Below are 21,297 nucleotides of genomic sequence, written 5' to 3'. Positions count from 1 at the left end.
TGACATTCACTGTCCTCCTCTCTTAGACGTTGTTTCTTTTCCTGCTGATTCTTCTTCCTGTCGTTTCGTTCTTCTTGCCTCTTCTTCTCGCTGTTGCTGTTGTTGAATGAGAAAAGCTTGTTCTGCATCTTTCTGCTGCTGTAAAAATTTCTCCAATTCTTCTTTCTGTCTCTATTTAAAATCATCGACGTGTGTTAAAGGAGAAAGTGCTGGTACAGGCACAAATTCTTGCGAAGAAGATAGAAATCCACTAAATCCCAATTAAAATCGGTCTCTTCCAGGAGTAAGACTGTGTTGACTTTGGTAGCAGCTGCTATGCCATCGCTTCTCGTATCCACTGCCGGTGCACCCCAATTCATTGTGTTCTTAGTTTCCATCATGTTTGGAAGACAGACTCCACACTGTGACTGAATTTTGTTTCGCGTGCTAGGATTAGTAAAAAATAAAACTCAATCCGTTTCGATCCGCTCTTCCACTATAAATAACTACGGTTCATTTCATTCGCTTCACCTGTTCTCGTCACAAGATGTGGACTAACGTCGAATAATCTACCCTGGTATCGTCGATGCTATTCCGTACGGACTTATCCATGTATGTGAAATCATCATCGACAATCATCCGGATCACCGATACGAGCGTTTGGAAAAGAAGAATTTATGTGGAGAGATAAGGCTGTCTGAAGTGAGTCCTCAGCTACGGTCCAGAAGTCAGCAGAAGTTTGAGAAAGAGAAGAAAACCTATGTTAACGGAAGGATGTTAATATAAAAACCAAAGGCCCTTTTGAGGGCCACTCATATGCTTTCTTGCTTAAAATTTTTAATAGTCGATTTTATAGTTAAGGTATTATATTTTGCTGTTCATCAATCTATGTCTATTTGTTGTATATGTTATACATGTCTATGTCTGTGTCTATATCTCTCCTGTATTTGTCTCTCCAAGAGTAGCGCGTATTCACCTGTTCCATTCCTATTATCGTTATACACAGACCCAACTTTTCCTTGTCGCTATACAGGTCCAATATTCACCATGTTCCATTACCCTTAACGCTAAACGTCCCCAGGGTGATCTGCAAAGTCTTGACGCTAAACGTTCCCATTGGGGCTGGGTCTGTAATGTATTTTCCATTCACGCTAAAGTATCTCCACTAACTACTTTCGTAAGATGACTTTATCCATGCATCCGTGATCTTTTTTATGAGCGTCATCGTCCTCTTTTCGTGCAAATTTAAGACGTTTAATGTGAGCTGATTTTACAAATGCGTCCACGATAGTCGGATGTAGTTCTGGAATAGTCATGTGACTGAGCCAGTCAATGTCTTAATCCAACCGCTCTGATTCCTTGTCGTCGCGAAATTTAAACACATAAAAATACTTCTTCGATGGTGTCTCTGAGCTGCTGCTGTCGCACGTGCCCCACGGAGCTGTGTGGTCGGTTTATCTCATCCTCTTTCCATCGCCCATAAGCATTTTTATTTTACCGACAACTTAAACAAATTTCTCGCCTGCTTGTTATCCCCCACCACTCCCGTAGTCTGCTCGAGTACGTGATGGTCCTTTTCAGCATACGTCGCATCCTGTCGATAAGTATCTGTGTTGAAACTGATGTGTTGAAACTGATCGACGATATGTGGGTTTAATGTCCCTTTTCATTAAAATGTGCAATTTTGCTGCATGCAAATCTTTCCGGACTAACGTGCGTACACCTTAGACACATACAGGTAATTGGTTACAACCATATCGATCGCGAAATTCAAAATGGTCACAGGACAGAGGGTAGTGTTCTTCCACGTGGATTTACAAGTCGACAAACATAGGATTTTTTTCAGTACCAGTGTAAATATGTACACCAATATGCGCAGCAAAATTGACTGCGAACTTCTGCAGGGTTTAATGAATAGGTGATATCAGCCCCATAACAAAACATAAATATCATCACCGGGCAGGGGCTCATTTATTGGTCTAATCATGTCCTGAATCACCGGAGCAGATGTGCTGAGCTATCAACACAGCTCCTTCCATCAGCATTCGCAGCCGGGGGCTTGGGTAGTTGTGGCTGTAGGATGAACATATCTGCTTGGTCGCCTGATCCACCAGAGTGGACATTCCAGAGGGAGTTGATGTAGCTGTCTTGTCTGTCTCAACAATCAAAGGTAGCACCATCTACTGCTACTTATGGTAGCAGTCGTAGCCCGACCTGACATGCAAAACGTGCATTTTCACCCAGTATAGGAACAATAATAAAGGAAACTTAAGACCAGGGCCGGATTATCCATAGGGCAAAGTCAGCGACGTGCCCAGGGCCCCCGAGGCTCAAGTGGCCCCGAATATTATCGTCTGATTGCACAGGTAGGGCCCCCGAGGATCAAGGTGCCCCGTCTAGCATCGTCTGATTTCACAGGCAGTGTTGTTAATAGTACTGTAACCATATCTATGGACAAGGCAGGATAGCTATGGGCACAGCCCCCATGTTGACTGTGCACAGGTCCCCCAAAAGCCTTAATCCGGTCCTGTCTATAACCATTGTTCTGGTATAACATCGCGATAAAATCTGACCTCATTGAATTACTAACAACTAACAGCATGCTCAAACATTGTATAATGAAAGAAACATAATTTCTTATTTTGTACATGTTAAAAAAATATGGTAACTTTAAATGGGTGGGAATAGTGTTAATCCGAGTTTCCTCTAACCTTTGACACCCCATTTTTTATATTTGGGTAGTCCTCTGTTGCTGGTGAATCTGTGTGTGTGTGTGTGTGATTTGGATTTTTAACGTAGCTTTAAAAAAAAATCAGTCATACCGCTACGATATCTGCAGTGTGGCAGTTTATAGTGATGTCTAGCAATGGGGCATCATGCCGCAGACATGTAGCATGATGTCCCACCCAATCACATTATCCTGACACCAGGTCAGCCAGTCCTAACACTAACCTCTTAATGCTGAGCGGCAAGCGAGGCAACTGAGTGTACCATTTTTGTAAGTCTTTGGTATGACATGCAAAACGTGCATTTTCAACCAGTATAGGAACACTAACCTCTTAATGTTGAGCGCCAAGCGAGTCAGCTGAGTGTAGCATTTTTGTAAGTCTTTGGTATGACTCAAACGGGGATCGAATCTACGACCTCCCTCATCCGAGGCGGACGCTCTAACCCTTAGGCCACCGGAGCGGTGCTGCTGGTTGTTGTTGTTGTTGTTCTAGGGTTTAACGCCATTTTTCAGCACAAGATAGGCTATACATGGCGGCCAGTATAACGCGGAGGAAGAACCCTGGAAAACCCAGGGAAGAACCACCGACCCACAAGAAGCTACTGGCAGGCTTTCCCACGTACCCATGCTAGCCGAGTCCTGGACTCGAACCCACGCAGATAGAGGTGAGATGGCAGTGATCCGGAACGGTGAGCTGGCTGAACCCAAGACTCGAACCCACACGCAGACCACTGGGGGCCCAGTGTGTGTGTGTTTGATCTACACGTGTATGTTCTGTTTGTCTTATTGTTGTACAGTTTTATGTGTTCTGCCACTTTAGTTATGAAGGCTTGTTATATGTAATACTACTTGTGTTACCGCCGGTGGCCTAGTGGTTAGAGCGTCCGCCTCAGATGCGGGAGGTCGTGGGTTCGATCCCCGGCAGAGTCATACCAAAGACTTAAAAAAATGTTAGTAACAGCTACCTCGCTTGGCGCTCAGCATTAAGAGATTAGTGTTATGACTGGTCGGCCTGGTGTCAGGATAATGTGACTGGTTGGGACATCATGCTACATGTCTGCGGCATGATGCCCCAGTGCTAGACATCACTATAAGCTGCCTCACTGCAGACATCGTATCGATATGACTGAACAATTGTTAAAGCTACGTTAAAAATCCAAATCACACACACTACTTGTGTTATATTTTACTTTAAATTATCATTTAATTTAGAGACAGACGTCTGTACAGCGTTCATAGCAACAACGAATGTTTGAAATAACTCTCAGGAACTCGTACCCCTCAAACTACAGTAAATAACATTTATATGATATGCAGGAAGACAAAGCTATTCTCGTGAAACGCGTGATCAGGTAACTTGTTTACTAACGGGCGTACCAATAACATGTACGTGCTCAAGGTCAGAAACCGGCTGCATAATTAACCGGAAGTTGAAGGTCAACTAACTTCAGTCATCCCCGTATTTTCTCACAGGCTTGACGTTGTTAACAGCTAACAGAATGGCGAAACATTACGAAAGGTGGGTATTGCCGTTTTGTCGCCGTTTATAGACATATATTAGGGCATTTCTGAACTTGCACATACCTAAAATGCTGCTGACAATGAGGAAACTTTCATTTTTTAAAACTGACTTTGTTATGCCGGTTGAGGCAAGTTCCATCGACTTTCCCTTCCAAAAGATTTCATCTGAAAAAGAGAACGTCGACATTGCATTTTATAATTAGATCATTTTAATTATATGATTGTTTTTAAGTTATTACCTGTTGCACGTATTTTTAAGCTGAGGTTGGTAAATATTTTAGAATTGTCTTTCAGTAAATCCGCGAAGGTCGTCTGTAAAACGACTCTTACATGGATGTGACCTTTCAAGGTCGATATGAATAAAGGAAAGTCCATGAACTAATGGAGTGTTTTGATGATATTTGTCATTTAAGACGTTGTTTTTGTAAAGTTCTAGAACACTGCAATGTACTATTTGATTTATGTTTCTTTTGTACACGTGTGCTTTGTCTCCTTTTTATAGTTGCAATTAGTTTTTAATTTGATAGATAAATGAAGTAAAACATGCACGTTATTACATAAAATAAATATAATTTTGTTTCCAAATATATTAAATTGCATTTTAAAAAAATTAAACTTACACCATGATATTGCATTTTATGTGTTAAAAGTGGTGCCAGAACTAATTTTATTATTGAGATATCTGAACAAAAATTGGCACATTGATACAGATTATGTAGCTGTTTATAAAGTGCTGTAGGTTTCAGAATTTGGAAACAAAATATTTTTTAAAATATATTTTTGCATGTACAGAATAGATTTTTAAAAATATTTTTGCATGCATCGATTGAAATTGTAGAAAGTAATGGCTAGTTTTGGAATCATTCTACACTGTAAATTTTCACTACCCAGGGTTCTTGTGTTAACCCTATTAACACCTTGGTGGATGATCAGATATTCCACTGGGTTGTCCAAGTGACATCTATTAGATTTCATGAGCTGTCTCCCTTTGTAACGCCAACTAACCAATAGTGTGTAACAGTGGTGAATTAGTCAGTTTCTTCTGACCCTTGCCACCCCATTTTAGATATTCAGACATTTATGTTGAGTTGTAGGGTCAGAGACCATTCCCTATCGAAAAGTTGGAATTCACAGACACCATTTGGTGTCTGCATGGGGTAGCCGCTTACTAGCGGGCCCAGTAAAAATGAACAAACTTTCATCGAGATATAAGTGTGCATTATATTTATTTACAAACATTAAGTGACTTCTGTACAATATGTCCAAATTCTATGTACAAGAACTTTTGAAATTTGTTTAATTCAGTATCACGTTAATATCTGACCTCAGTTGTCATTGACATGTAGGTTGTGAGATTGGTATAGTCATGTGACTCGTGATGCAAATGGCCAGATCAAGGTCAAATTTCAGCAATGACGTACTTTCGTCTATTCTGTCAGCGGATTAAAGACATGAATTGCGATGCTCATGATTTTTGAGAAAATAAATCATGTTCCTATCGATTTCATATTGGTATATCTCGATGAAAGGTCGTTCAAGTTTGCCTGGCCGCCTAGTAAACTTTTCGATAGGGAATGTACTCTGACCCTGCACTCTAACATAAATATCCAAATATCAAAAATGGGGTGTCAAAGGTCAATAAACTCGGACTATGGTGCATTGTACATTGGCCAAACATGGAGGCAGTTGACTTAAAAATGGTACTGTGCAAGTTTAACATCAGAAGTACTACTACAGACCAGAGAGAAGCCATTACAGGTGTATTTGAGTGAAAGGATGTATTTTTGCAAACATGGACCAGCAGTGGAAAATTGCATATTTATTGGTCCATTATAGGTATGTGCTCCCCTTGTCTCGATCATATAGGAACAGTCCGATAAATCAGCCCCTCACCTGTGAATTTAACTGGCGGTTTAGAGTCTGATATTGCTTATTCATTAAAAACCTGCAGAAATCGGCAGCTAATTTTGTCCTCATACATCAGTTATATTTTATACACTTGTCAGAATTTCTCGCAGCAAATTTTAGGAGCAAATCCTATGTTTGGCAACTTGCAAATCCACGAAGAATAGCATATTCCTGTGACTGTTTTTAATTTCACACTTCATATGGCTGTTACCAAATATGGGAAAGTGATGTATTTGTGTTCTGGAAGGATTTGCATGCAGCAAAAATGCATATTTTAATGACCTGGTGACATCAGACCCACATAATGTCTATTAGTATCAACACAGATTTAGGAGGGTTTGATTTATCAGACTGTTAGGAACAGTGTTCAGATTTGAACGGGGGCTCGAGTGGCCAAGTAATCTAAAGCACTCTACATTACGGATCACTGCCATCTCACCTGTCTGCATGGGTTGGAGTCACGGATTCAGCGAATGTGTGTATGTTAGAAAGCTTGCCACTAGCTCGTGGGTCAGTGGTTCTTTCCGGGGTTTTCCCGGGTTCTTCCTCCACCATTAATACTGGCCGCCATGTATAGCCTATCTTGTGCTGAAAAATGGCGTTAAACCAAACAACAAATTTGAACAACTTTATTTGATTGGATGGGGTGACTTGCCACTGCATCCAGTGAAATTCACAGATCTGAAGCACAGAAATATCTGATTGATCCACCAAGGTGGTAGATAGGGTTAACATACCGGAATGATGTAACGCATAGATCCTGATATTTGTTCTAAGGGTTTAGGTCTTGCTTCCTAAATAACAGTGCTGTGTAGCATGTTCTGATGTCAACTAATATTGGCAGTCTAATTTTCAGGAATATCTCACTCTTGGTAGCCCATATAGACACTTTCCTACAAATTAAAGTCCTAATGTTTAGTCAAACTTTACTTATCCTGGTGTCTTTTTTTCTAATAAATTCAGATTCTGATACATGCAAATGCAAGTTCGTTTGGCTGGAATGTGATTGAAGCCAGGATTCGGTTACACGATATCTTGAATGAAGCAAAGCTATCTAAACCTGTTCTTCAAAATTAATATATTCAGCTTCCGATTTTGGTATTCCCAGCTTATATCACATTCCAGCCAACTAAAATGTAGGCCAGTAAAACTTGAAAGTGCATCCATTTGCTCGTGTGAGAATTTGAATTTGTTAGAATAAAGACCCTGGAGTAAGTAAACTTAATTGCTACTCCTAAAAGTCACATTGATATGGGGTTTTCACTAGATCTTTTGTACTTGGTTTTAAACAAAAACAGTGCTGATCTGGGATCAAATGTGGTTGCAACTGTGGCAAACTTGAAAATCCTGTCACTGCTTCTCCTGAACAAATGGTCAAACCATCATGTGATTTTCACTTATGTTTTGTTGTTAACCCTTTACCTCATAGAGCAAAGTTACCCAGTGCAGTGTGCTATAATAGAACACCTGTTACATATTCGACTCCATACACATAGGCCTGCCTGTTAACTGTTAAGCAATGTAGTGTATGTTACGTTTAACAGCAATTTTAACCATTTTACATTTTTGGTACACATCTATTATGTATGGAAAGATTTAAGAGTTAAGTCTGATCTTTATAGCTCTGTAATTATTTTTCACGGAAGAATTTTTTATGTGCTTCAAAATTTTGAGAACTCGTTCACCATCAAGTCAGTGAAGCCGCATGACCAACCGTAGCTGCCATTTCTCATACTTGAAATTTACAAGTTTTTTGTCCGTGTCTGCATCACTAAGTCATCTGAATTTGATAATTTATAGAAACTAATTGCTGTCTACATCAATATCAGAGCCTTTACCTAAGTTATTGAAGCTTTCATAGTTGCGATTCTAATCATGAAAACTTCGTATGTACTGAATGAAATCCGCGACTTCCATTTTGGAGAGTGGAGAATACAACCCAGTTACTTTAAATAGCAGATTTTGACCAGAGCATAAGCAGTAACCACGTGATCTGACATAATGGTTATTCACAGAAATGAATGTAGTATCTAAATGGGGTTTTTCCCTGAAGGTGGCACTACAAAAACCACTTAAAATGGCTGATGTTTACAGCAGGCATCAAAAGGCGCTTCCATGCAATGGAGAAGAGGCGTCAAAAGGCGCTTCCATACAAATGGAGTAGAGGTGTCAAAAGGCGATTCCATGCAAATGGAATAGAGGCGTCCAAAGGCACTTGCTTGAGGTAAAGGGTTAAAATGGTGATGTTCTGGTGTCCACTATGTGGCCTGTTATTTTGACAATACTTGGTGGCATCTGTTTGGCCCTAAATAATGAGGACTAACCCTCAATATAGCCTTCATGGTGGCTGTCTTGAAAATATTATCTCTGTTTGCAAATGGATGATTATATCAGCATGGGATTTTCACTGAAAGACTTGCTATAACTAATTTGTACTCAATGAAAGTTTCGCTGTGATGATGGCTTTTGTTAAAATCTTGGCACTACATCTCTCCCTCGACAACTTGCACACATTAGGGTCCTAAAACATTGACCACACTGTAAGGGAGGACATGAGTTAATGCAGGACCACCATAATATGAAATGTTGCTATCCTTGCTGGACATAAGAAAACTGCCTGGGGTGGGGTGGTGGGGGTAAACTGGTTTAATGGTGGAATACTCATTTTAAAATCGCATTGGGAATAATTGTCAGTAAAGATCTTTTTCTAAGTTTGTTTTTTATTATAAAAGTGACATTTATTTTTAAGATGCTGAGAGCTGTTTAATATTGTTCCATTTGGTTTCAACAATCCTTCACATGTGTGTGAAAACATTGTGGGTTACATCATTGCTTTGTCATTTAGTATTATTCACTAATCTGTATGTTTCTATTACTGTCTACTGTTGTGGAATGCAGCGCAAGGAGCATAAAAAGTCGAGAACTAGACTAGTTATTGATTCAAATCACAATCAAACAGGATTAATTTTCTTGGTTAAAGAAAAGAAACTGGCAAAAAACATTTAGCTTGTGAAATGGTCGTCAACGTCGACATCAATTTTTTTAATTGATTATTAATATTGATGCCATATTTTCATTGCAAGTAATAGTGAAGCTTCTCAACCATGAGGAAATCTCGGTGCCAATTCAAAAATTACAAGTTAACTACAAACTCTGAAACAAGCTTCTCATTAATAAAACAGATCTTTGAAGCAGAATTTTATTTCATCAAGTATTCTTTTTGCTTGATTGTCTTTGAAACTTTTATTACATTTGTGAATGAGTATTCTAATTTAGCATAGTTTAATTATATTACGTTAACCAAACATGTAATGGTATTCAATTCATCACTTGAAATGAGTAGACCTGACACTTGATCGAGGCTGCTAGCTCATATGCAGTTTGGATTTGTTTGCCTTTGAACACATCGTAGTGATATGACTGAAAAATTGTTAAAGCAACATTAAAAATCCAAAACACACACTTGCTTGGGAAAGGGTTAGTGGTCAGTCAGCTATTAAAATGGATTATCTTACCGACTCGGGCGGAGAAATTTCCCAATCTTTTGAAGAATCTGTAAATAATGTTTGGGAAAGTGAATTTAGTTAGCATGAGTGTAAACAATTTTGAATTTGTTTAAAGTATTTTATTTTTTAAATGTTCAGTGGAGAATTCTAAGGAAGGAAGGTTTGTAATGGACAAGAAAAGCATGCCTGTCTGTCTGGAATTTGTCTACGTGAACTAAAATTATTTCATATGTTGAAAGTTGTGAATTCATAATGTATTTTATGGATTATAAATGACATGAGAAGCAAATCATTTATATTTTCCATCATTTTTTTAGAATGTCTGACAAATTTCAGCAAAAATGAAGGAATACAAAGCAAATATTTATTGCAAATAGCCCCCTCTGTAAATATCAGCAAGTCCGGTGCTCTCGTCAAGTCTCGGGATACAGACACTGGTAAGGCTAACAATGCTTTAGGTGATTGATCTGCATGTAAGCTGTAGGGGAATACCTAGCTGTTTGCTTCTGGGGTTAACGAGTTAACATGGCAAGGACCATTTTGTCTTGCCATTTCCATTTTTTTAATGATCAAAGCCACTCCAGAGTAGGGTTTCAGATCAGTTTTTAATCAAACTTAGATGATGGGTTTTTAAAATCAAAATCTCTGACAAATGTTCATTGAATGTGCATTACTTGATTGTTGTAATGTCTTTTCAATCCTGAACCAGTTTGTGCAAGAATTTTCCTTTTTGAGAATGCGTATCTCTGTAAAATAAATTCTACATTTCAGGTTCAATGCTATGCTTGCGGATGAGGAACATGTCCAGTTCCATGAGGTCCATGAAATTGTTGTGCAAAAATTGGGTCATATTCCCATTGTGAAAGGAGATTTTGCCCACTTGCCAAAGAAAGTACAACGATTTATTGCTGCTTGGGTAGGTTACATGTACTTTGTATAGGCTATGAGTGTTACATTTTTAAATATTGTAAACTTTTACATGTCTTTAAAAAAAATTTTTGTTTTTTTACGTTGTCATGCTTGACCATAATGAAAGTTGCTCTTTCAAATGAGAAATCTGTGATGTTTTATCTTGAAGGTCATGCTTAATGTTGTTGTTTTTGTTGTCGGGTTTAGTGCCATTTTTCAGCACAAGATAGGCTATATATGGCAGTCAGCATAAATGGTGGCGGCAAAACCTGGGACAGGGTTCCCACACTATTGGGAAAAAGTCAGGAGAAAATTTTTCCCGACGTTAAAAATCCTTGCATTTTACAAATATTGATGAAAGTCTGGAAAAACCTGGTTATTTTCCTCCACCACTTGGTGCCCGAAACAACCATATAATTGAGTAGTGACTAAACTGAGCATGATTTAAACTTACCAAGTTCTAACCAGATGATTCGGAGGGTACAGTATGGATTATTTGGTTGCTTGCAATAAACATATATGCCGAGTCAATCCAAACACCCAGTGGATTAGATTCGTCTAATAGACTTTTATATTCATGTCAGCTCGATATCTGTATCTTTCTTACATGGAAGATATTAAAACCAGTCTAGTATCACACGAGGCCAACATGGTGGTGGCAAAGCATAGCCACTTACCGGATGGCCTAGCAACCTTTAAATATTAGATCGAGTGATACATGCATGAAATTGATATGAAAATTACTTATTGTCTCAGAAGTTGTCAGCATTAAAATTGTTACATCTTTAACCTGCTGAAAGACAAGATAAAACTGTCGGTGATGAAATGTGACTTGGTACTCATGATTTGCCTTGCTAGTCGCATGGATACACAAATCTAACAACCCACATTTTCAAATGTTATGGAGGAAAAAAAGAAACAAAATATTAAATGAAAGTCGTATGTTGGTTGTAATAAAAATGCAAAAACGAAAGAACACAAAACTCCATATTTATATGTTCTGAGAACTTCTACTAGAGTTTTGTTGTACCACGTGACTACCATGTTGACATGTACTCTGCTTGATAAATAAATCAGACTGGCCAGATTACTGGTTTTTACAAAAAGTGTCTGACTTTAATTTAATTGAATTTCTGTACAACATTATAAATAAGTTCGTTGTTGATATCATGCTACTATTGGACTTCTGATGGCATCGTTTGAGATTTGTGAAGTTATGTGACTAGTAATGCAAATGATGAGTACTGGGTCAGGTTTCATCTACGCAATAGTTTTGTCTTAACAACATAACAATTATAATACTTAACGTTTAAGAGAAAATAAATAATTTTCCTTTCAATTTCATTCAGGTTTGAGTCGATATAACGCAAGTTTAAATTTTTTTAGACCCTCTGTTAAGCATTACTATAAGTTGCTACTACACTGTGGTGGAAAATTTAAAATTTTCGATATGTAGTTGCAATGACCCCCTTCCACAACCTAAATGTCCAGATACGAAAAATGGGGTGGGGATATTCGGAGGAAACTGATTAGAAAACGGGTTGCTATTTGTTTTTAACAAAATTTGTAGTCCAAATTGTTGAATCTTGGAGCTGAAATGATTAATTTTCATCCCTTGTATTATATATTTAAAAAAACGATACAGGCCCCTATATCAGGTTTGGGGACTGGTTTAACGAATTACAAGACTTGTCGATTTTACAGAAAATTCAGTCATTGTTTATACAACATATATAATTTGGAAGGTCTTTTGTGAAGTTTTAAATCAATCCTTTAAAAATGTTTAAATGATGGATTTTTAACTAGATCATCTTAAGAAGATTAGGTTGTTTGAAAAATCGTGTTTGGAATTTTATTGGCACAGATAAATTCAGGGTTAAACTCTTTTCGTTACAAGACAAGATTCTAATTATTTGCATTTGTTGTTTTTATTATGCTGTAATAGGAAATGCTAGTTTCTATGAGATGCATGCATATATATATATATATATATATATATATATATATATATATTGCTATCAAATTCTTTAGAATTAAAGGTTTGAAAGGAAACAAAACATAATTTATGTTCATTCATTATGTCGTTCCCACTTAGCAACATAATGCAGCAAAATAAAGTTAGAAGTTTTATTCTGTACATTGAAATGACTTTACATGCCAATTTATAGGAATATAATCAAACTTGTTTTGTGTGATACATTTTGTGGTTTCATACATCAGGACTAGAATTTAGTGGTAGTCCACTAGCCCGAGGCTAGCAGATTTCCTGTCGGACTAGAAACTTTCATAATGTTAATAGTCCGATGGGCTAATAAGTTTCAGTTATCAATAGTCGGCATTTGTTTACGACATTCCCTAATAAAGGCTTGACTTAGCAGATGTTCTGTGGAATCAAAGCAGTGGCCATTGTAAACACAGTAATAAAATATTAGCATGAGAAGATGAAGTCAACTTCTGCCTTGGAAAGGTGCGTTTCTACGAGTCCATCCGATCTTGTGCATTTCACTTATGTGAAAATCGTATGAAGAATATTGGAGAGGGAGAAGGGAAAACAAATACCGGGGAGTAAATTGGATATGATGGTTTAGAGTGGTTTTGATGCAGGAAATGACTATCATGGAACAAATTGGGAAATAACAACTTTGGGCATTGTCTTTGAATATGAAATAAAATTTGTGTTACCTTCATTAAAATAGCAGTATTGTTCTCTTGTCATCAAAGAGAATTGCGTATAAATATGATAACTATATATCTGTTTCTAATCTGCATGCTGGAAGTACAACCACTAAGCATACTATCTTAAAAGGGCACCACCTACTGTCCAAAGATGGAAAGACCATCAAGTTCACATGGGTATCGATATGTATCATATTGCATGCATGTTGAATTTTATTGATATGGATCACAAGTGTATCGTTTCACCCTTGTACAAAGTGAACCCCCTTTTCCCACATACGAAAGTGAGGAAACAATCCTACCACAGTTTGGAAAGTTGGCAGATGTGTAATAATGAAAATGTTCGGATATAAAAGTGATTAGGTTATTGCATATTCAAATTACTTTTAATTAATACAAGATAATGCACAGTCTAGTTGTCTGACCATTAGGTTTAAATGTCCTTCTAGTCGCACAAACTTGGCACAGTCTAGTTGTCTAACCATTAGGTGTACATGTCCTTCTAGTTGCATAAACTTGGCACAGTCTAGTTGTCTAACCATTAGGTTTAAATGTCCTAGTCACACAAACTTGGCACAGTTAGTTCTGCTGTTTATGGGATAATTAGTTGCCATTGACAAGATTTGCAATTGAATCATTGGAATTGCTAATAAACAATTGACAGCCAATGATAGCTATGTTCATATGTCATAATCCTGACTTATTCTATATCTTGACTTTACAGTGTTCCAGTAAAACATACCTGGGACCCAGGGAAGACACTTTTAATGTGGAGTACTCGGCCATTGATGCAATTTAGAATTTTCTTATCATTTTAATATGAACTATGTGAAATCAAAGTACCCTGGCATATATTTTTAAAAAAAATCATTCCCTGGGTACCATATGTTTAAATGGAACAGTCCTAATACAGATGTATTGTATCTGATATTCGAGTACCCAAAGGTTGTTGTTTTGTCTAGTAGAGTGAAATAGCTATCTACTTATATTTTTGACAGGTGCAAGAATGCAGGCCACGAGCTGTCTACATATGTGATGGATCAGATGAAGAAGCCCATGAGATAATCCATAAGCTTGAGGAACGTGGATTGCTGCATAAACTTAAGAAATATGAGGAATGGTAGGCATGATATGATTTTGCTGTCAGACTGGTTGTCCAGAACGTTTGACAAAATCCAGTATATTATCCTCTATTTCTGTGCATAGTTGTGACCATATTTTTGTAAACTTTTGCACCCTCAAATTTTGCAGACATCTATTGATAAACATCTTCACTTCATTTTATGTAGCATGTGTATGTCCGATTTTTCTAACATTTGCATGAACAGTAAACAGAAATTATGATTGATATATTTTGGTATAGACCTGAAAGTAATTAAATTTAAACAAAACACAATAATAAAGCTCTTTCACAGATAGAAAAGCAGAGTTGACACTAAAGAGAATATTTTTAATAGTTTATAAGGTTTGTATTTAGTGGAATTTTTTTTTACTTTCTCTCAAATAGACATCAGCCAGAAATAATTGAGGTTCTTTGGGCCTATGAAGGACTGTTTGATAAGAACACATGCTTTCAGATCCTCAAGTTTTCATCATAATACAAGTATTACATATAGAGGGTAGTTTTGTTTCATTTCTAATGCAAATTGTTTGTTCACCAGTTGGTTGCAGTGGAAATAGCTTGTTGAAAAAGTGACGGAACCCATTAACATTTTGCAACATTTCTAATTGAAAAAACATTCTCTAAATTTAAAATGATGATATAAATGTATTTTTATCATTTATTTGCCATGATCAGGGTTCCCACCCTAGCAGGAGTTGGGGGGTTGGGAGAAGCAGTGTTTTTCCCTACCTTGAAAAGTCTTTGATTTTGCTAATATTGATAAAAGTCAGGAAAAACCTGGGAATTGTTTTGCCACAACCTGGTGACAGAAACAATTACGCAAATGAGTCTTATCTGAATTGATTGTGAATTAAATTTATTGAGTTCTGACTTGAATATTTGGAGGATGCTGTACAGATCATATGGGTGCTTGCCATTAACATATATGTATAGTCAGCCCGAATGCTCAGTGGATTAGATTTCTTTTTGACTGGTTATTTAATAGACGGCGCAGTATGTCTTTTCTTAAATAAAAGGGATGAAAACCAGTCTACCACCACAATAAGCCAGTATGGTGGCAGCAAAGCGTAGCCACTTCCCAGAGGGCCTTGCAAACTTAATCCCTGTAACACCTGCATGAAATCAGTATGAAAATTATTTTCTCAGAAATTGCGAGCATTACAATCATTTGGTCTTTACTCCACTGACAGATGAGATGAAACTATAGCATTGATGAAATTTGACCAGGTACTAGCCACAATCTCGCAACCCATATATTCATGACTATCATAGGTCGAGTAGTTTTATAATTAATAACCCATTTAAGATGTAGAAAGAATTTTGTTTTTAATGAAAGTTATATACTATTTGTAATAATAATAAAAAAAATGAAAGAATTCTATATATTTACCAGAGGACAAATAAACAGGTGACTGTCAGTGTTGATGTGCTCTTTTTGATAAATCTGGCTCTGTCCAGATTGCTGCAGCAGCAGCAGGTTTCTAGTAGTTCTTAAAATAGATAAGTTGTGAGAGTTATGTCCTTTGGGTTTTTATTAAAGATGTGACACTTTCATTCAATGTAAGTGATTTTATTTACTACAACATTGGAAAGGGGTTTGTTGTTGATACCTCATGACTGTTGGACAGCAGTGTTTTAAATTAAGATTCATGTACTACTGTGACTTGCAAATCAGGTGGCAAGGAACCGATCTGGTTTCATCTATGCTGTTTCATCTACCCTGTCAATGGATTAAAGACTTAACAGTTAAAAAACTTAGAATTTATGAGAAAATTAATCATTATTCTATCAATTTCATGCAGGTATGGCTCGATGTAACATCATTTATGTTTGGTAGGCCCGCTGGTAAGCGGCTACTGTATGCTGCTACAGCATAGTGGTAGTGAATTTATGCTCTGATCTCACACCCCAACATAAATGCCCAAATATGACAAATGAGATGGGAATATTCAGAGGAAACATGGATTCGTTATGTCACATTTATAGTCTGAAATGTTGATTCTCTGACCTTTCCTGCAAAATTATTAAACTGCGGCATGTACCTTGAAGTATTGGTTTAAATCTTAAATAGGTCACAGGAGAAATGGGAGAATGTAAAAGTTATTTGACTCTATGACAATGGGAAGAGTTTAAAAGGTTTTGTCAGATAATTTGATGTTGTAAAGTCTCAAATAAACATTGACAAGATGAGGATATTCTACAGCAGTGGGAAAATGGGAAATGGGAAAAGAATGATTCTAAATATAAAGCAATATTTTACCAAAATTTAAATGTTTTTGAATGGTTTTGCCTTGTGCATGCCAACAATACCCAATTCACATTTCAAACATAAGAAACAAAAACTTCCAAAGTATGTTCGCTTAAGTGAGTTATTATCAAGATAATAACCTTTGAATAATTAAATTAGCCTTAAATGAATATATTGACTGCTTTATTATATGTAGTATTCTTATTACATGCACATTAGGGCATAACCGATTAGCATTTTTCTACTGATTTCCGATTCCGGATTTTGATCATGAAATATTTCCGATTCCGGATACGATTCAATTAATCGGAAATGCTAAATTAAAAGGTTTTTCAAATTAACTTTTTAAACCGTGTTACACACGTTTTGCATATCACACCGATGTCACAAGGGGAAGGATATGGCAGGACTATAGCAAAATGCAACGAAGTTCAAAGCCACAGTGCCGACCCATTCTTTGTTCAACAATTAGTTGATCTTGCCGCCAGGCTTTAATTTTCCTGCCTTAATCATTTATGTCGGCAAGCGGCCAGTTCCATCCTGTACTTTATTCAACAATTAGTTGATCTTGCCGCCATGCTTTAATGTCGCGGTCAAATAAAAATAAAACAGGCTTTTGTTTGGTCCTATAAAGTTGGCCTCTTGCGGCGACTTAAATAAAAGCAATGAAATCTGATCGATTCTTGCATTTTCCAAAGTGATCGGTGATTGAAACAAGTTCATTGTGCTGTGAAAGTTTCCTTATTAACTTTATTTATATTTACGATTGTAAGAATCATTTTCTTTTAATACCTCATTAGCATGTGTCAATGTATTCAATATTATGCCTTCATTATTGAGGATGTTGACATAAATGGGTAGGACTGTATTATATATTTTAATAAATTTAAATCTTTCGGTCTAACTCAAGTATTATCGTTTCACCCCGTTGTATTGACCATATTGGACTTTTCTGACTTCTTATTTAACTTTATTAACGCACTATCGAATGACACGCAGTGTTAGACACGGTGCTATAGAAATTCAACTTTATTATTTTTATTATCCGAATCGGTCATTCCTGCCTTGTCCGACTCCGATTAATCGGAAGTTCATACTATCCGGTGGAATCCGATTTCCGGATCAAAAGTCGGTTATGCCCTAATGCACATACTGCTTTGCCTTGTTATAATGCTGTAGTTGGGGTTCATCGCTGCCAACGGAATTATGTACCCTACACCCCTGCCTACTTTGGCAAATCATCCTCCAACTTTAATTGAAGTCCCTGCATATAAGGAGATTGGAATTGTAAAGCGATGGTTGGTATTTATTGAATAACATATTAGGCATAACAAGTCTTGTTTGGAAAATGAATTACAGTGAGAATCTTGACTTGTATGTCATGGCAGACAAAGTATGGTCAGCATAAACATTAAAATATAATTTACCTGATATAGGTTTACCAACTTTATGATTGAACAAACTTCTTGAGAAACATAACTCTGCTTAGGTGGTAGATTTTAACTAGTCATCTTTTTGTCTTTGACAAGTTTATTTGCTCCATTGCAAGGTATAGGATCATATCATAGCCTCAACCCAAGTTGAGGCTTTGACATTGTAGCTAATTATTGAGGTGGTCTTTCTAACAAACTGGCCAAGAATGTTATGACTCAGGACTTCAAATTTCTGATCCAATTCTGATCAGATTTGGAATTTGTGCTTATATCAGTAAGATCTTGTTCATATTTGGTAATGAGTAAGATGCATGCCTATTTACAGGTTCATCTTGCATTGACTAGGTTTATTACTCTGTTCTCATCTGACAAATCATTCAGTATTGGCTTGTATCAAGGTCTTGAATTAGTTGGAATATGTGCTTCTGTCATCAAAATCTGGATTGTTTCAATAAAGAGTGAAATCAATGCATATTAATGAGTGATCTTGCATTTGGTTGACTGGACTTCTTACCACTCTTGAAGCCTTAGCTTTTATTTGTTGTGCCGACTACCATCAAATTCATGGATGATTTCAATTACAAGCAAGAGACTGTACATGCTAATTATGCCTTCCTGTTTAACAAGAGTTTTTTTCCAGGTACAGTAAAAATAGGTAAAATTAACATATAAATTTTGGGATTGTGTACATTGGATGTATTTGTACACTATAACATAAGCCTGCTTAGTAAAACAGACCATTCTGGTGGCCTAGTGGTTAGAGCATCCACCTTGGATGCAGGAGGTTGTGGGTTCGATCCCCAGCTGAGTCTTACCAAAGACGTATACAGATGGTACAGACAGCTGCCTCGCTTGGCACTCTGCGTTCAGAGTTTAGTGTTAGGACTGGTTGGCCCAGTGTCAGGATAATGAGACTGGGTGGCACATCATGCTACATGTCTGCGGCATGATGCCCCAGTGCTAGACATTACTATAAACTGCCACGCTGCAGACATCGTAGCGATACGTGTGGAAAATTGTTAAAGCTACGTTAAAAATCCAAATCACACACACGCACACACACAAATGGTTAGCTGTCAAGTTCTGCAAGCCATACGAGTGATATCAGGCCCACTTGAGCCAACTGTTAATGTTTTCTGGCAATCTTAGAGTTGTGGCTCCTGTTTGACTTTGCCCTATAATTGTATCATATTGGCAATTACATCTGCGGCATATTGATTCGTTTATGGCTACAAACAGGACCACTTTCAGGTCTGGCAACATGATAAACATTAAAACTCTAAAACTGGAATGCTAAATTTACATTAGGAATCTTTTCTTTTCAGCTATATTTGTAGAACAGATCCTGCTGACGTAGCCCGTGTGGAATCAAAGACATTTGTTACAACAGAGGACAAGTACGATTCAGTTGCCCATGTTAGAGAAGGAGTCCAGGGCATCATGGGGCAGTGGATGTCCCCAGAGCTGATGGAGAAAGAGATGCACAGCAGATTTCCTGGTTGTATGGCAGGTCAGTAGTGTTAAAATAGACATTTTCATTTCCTTGGTAGATTTCATCATGTGGTTGATAAAGAAAAAGTGTGAAGCCACGAGTTGAAATAGGATTTTAAACTTGCCTTCATAATACGAACCACCACCCTTGTAAGGGCACCTTAATATGACCATTGTAATTAGGAATTTAAGATAAGTCTAGATTTGTGATTATTTGGTCTGTTGTAGTAAATAAATTTTTTAACTGCAAGTCAGATTGAGCAAGGTAGGATGGCATCTGTCCAGCTTTTTAAAGTTGTTGACAAGGCAGCCTGAGGATTTGACTTCATAGAATTATGAATGGTAGCATGTTAAATATATTGGGCAAAAAATAATTTCCATCAAAATAATGGACCTATTCCCATTTATTCCTCTTGGCCACTATATCATTCTATTATAAAATACCTTCAAGTTTATCATATTATTATAAGAAATCTTTTCTTTTTATATGTTAAATTATGAGAATATATTTTTTATTTGAAAAATATAGGATTAAAAAGTATGAACTGTAGTTACCTTCTTTTGGCAGCCCCATGTTTTTACTGCATCTTCCAAACCTCCCTCCCCTGCTGCTAACCTTCACCTCGGGACAGTAATAATAAATTGTGCAAAATCCATCACATAGATGAGACATCTTCCTGATGTGACAGCATATATAAAGTTTGGTCTGAAGAGAGTTTAAAATGTCAGAAGTAATTGAAATTTTGGTACATTTTACCTTTTATCCTTGACACAGGATGCATGGGGTGGTGACCAAAAATAACACTGCTCTTGCAGATGTTTATCACATGGGCAGCTTAACTTCAGAGTTTTGTGAAATTCCAGGTAGTTTACAAAGCGATTTGGTAATGATACATTGATAGATGATTAACAAAACGGAGTATATAACTGTCCATTTGTTCATTTAACCATGTTTTAAGGATTTTACACTTGTTACCTTTATTCTTATGGAAGTGCTGCTACAAACAAACCACCATTCATTTTGAAGGATTTATATTTCTACAACTTGTGTGTAATCAGTATTTACATTTGCCTAATTAGCCACTGTTCTGCTGAGGGGCTACTGCATAGTTTCATATAGTTCTTAATTCACTCACAAGAATGTTCATGAAGTAGGCATTGCTTGTAGAGGAATTTAATCTTTTTTTGTCCAACATGATTTCTTGCACTGTTGGACATCTGAGAGGTGAAAACGAGGCCAAATAGTATGGTCATCAGCAATTGTTCATGAGAGTTCTATTCTGCAATTGCTTCTGGAGGTTACTAAATACTAAGAAAAGTGAGTTTTACTGTGGGTGATCTTGTGTTCTGGTTTTGTAATGCTGTAAATTATCTGTTATAGAGCCTTCACAATTTACATAGTATAAAAGCCATGGTATTATATATATTTCACAATTCATCGAGGATATTTTCTTTTCCTAAGTTAATAACACATTTTTTATCATGTCATACAATAAATTATATATTTCCCTTTCATTAAAGTATATATTCGGTACCACAAGATGACATGCATCTGATATTTACATAGGAAAACATTTTTTTTTGTATTATATACCAGACTTGCTCCAGAATCAAAACAGGAGTAAACCCATTTCTTGAGCCCCGTTTTGTTAATTAACCGACTTTCCTAAGCTAATCATAGAAATATCAGTGACTTGAGAGAGTGGTAAGAGATCATTACATTACATGTGTGGCATTTTGTAAAGCATTTGACCCTATCTGATTCAGCAGTGCAT

The 21,297-nt window shown here is 36.9% G+C and overlaps 1 protein-coding gene across 1 annotated transcript in view; it reads left to right on the top strand.

Annotated features, from left to right (window-relative positions):
* The first annotated feature begins 4,072 nt into the window (after positions 1-4,072).
* The window catches only part of LOC149782568 (phosphoenolpyruvate carboxykinase [GTP]-like), a 51,226-nt gene continuing 34,001 nt past the window's right edge, over positions 4,073-21,297 (top strand). The window contains exons 1-4 of the mRNA XM_089934027.1: positions 4,073-4,226; positions 10,414-10,558; positions 14,226-14,347; positions 19,357-19,541. Coding sequence (XP_089790153.1) covers positions 4,207-4,226; positions 10,414-10,558; positions 14,226-14,347; positions 19,357-19,541 — 472 coding nt within the window. The 5' untranslated portion in view covers positions 4,073-4,206. The remainder of the gene's footprint in view (positions 4,227-10,413; positions 10,559-14,225; positions 14,348-19,356; positions 19,542-21,297) is intronic.

The sequence above is a fragment of the Sinohyriopsis cumingii genome, chromosome 15 (assembly GCF_028554795.1).
Source record: "Sinohyriopsis cumingii isolate HCF-2022 chromosome 15, ASM2855479v2, whole genome shotgun sequence".
In the NCBI taxonomy this organism is placed as follows: domain Eukaryota; kingdom Metazoa; phylum Mollusca; class Bivalvia; order Unionida; family Unionidae; genus Sinohyriopsis; species Sinohyriopsis cumingii.
Note: the sequence above shows the minus strand (reverse complement) of the source record. Positions and strands in the feature narration are given on the sequence as shown.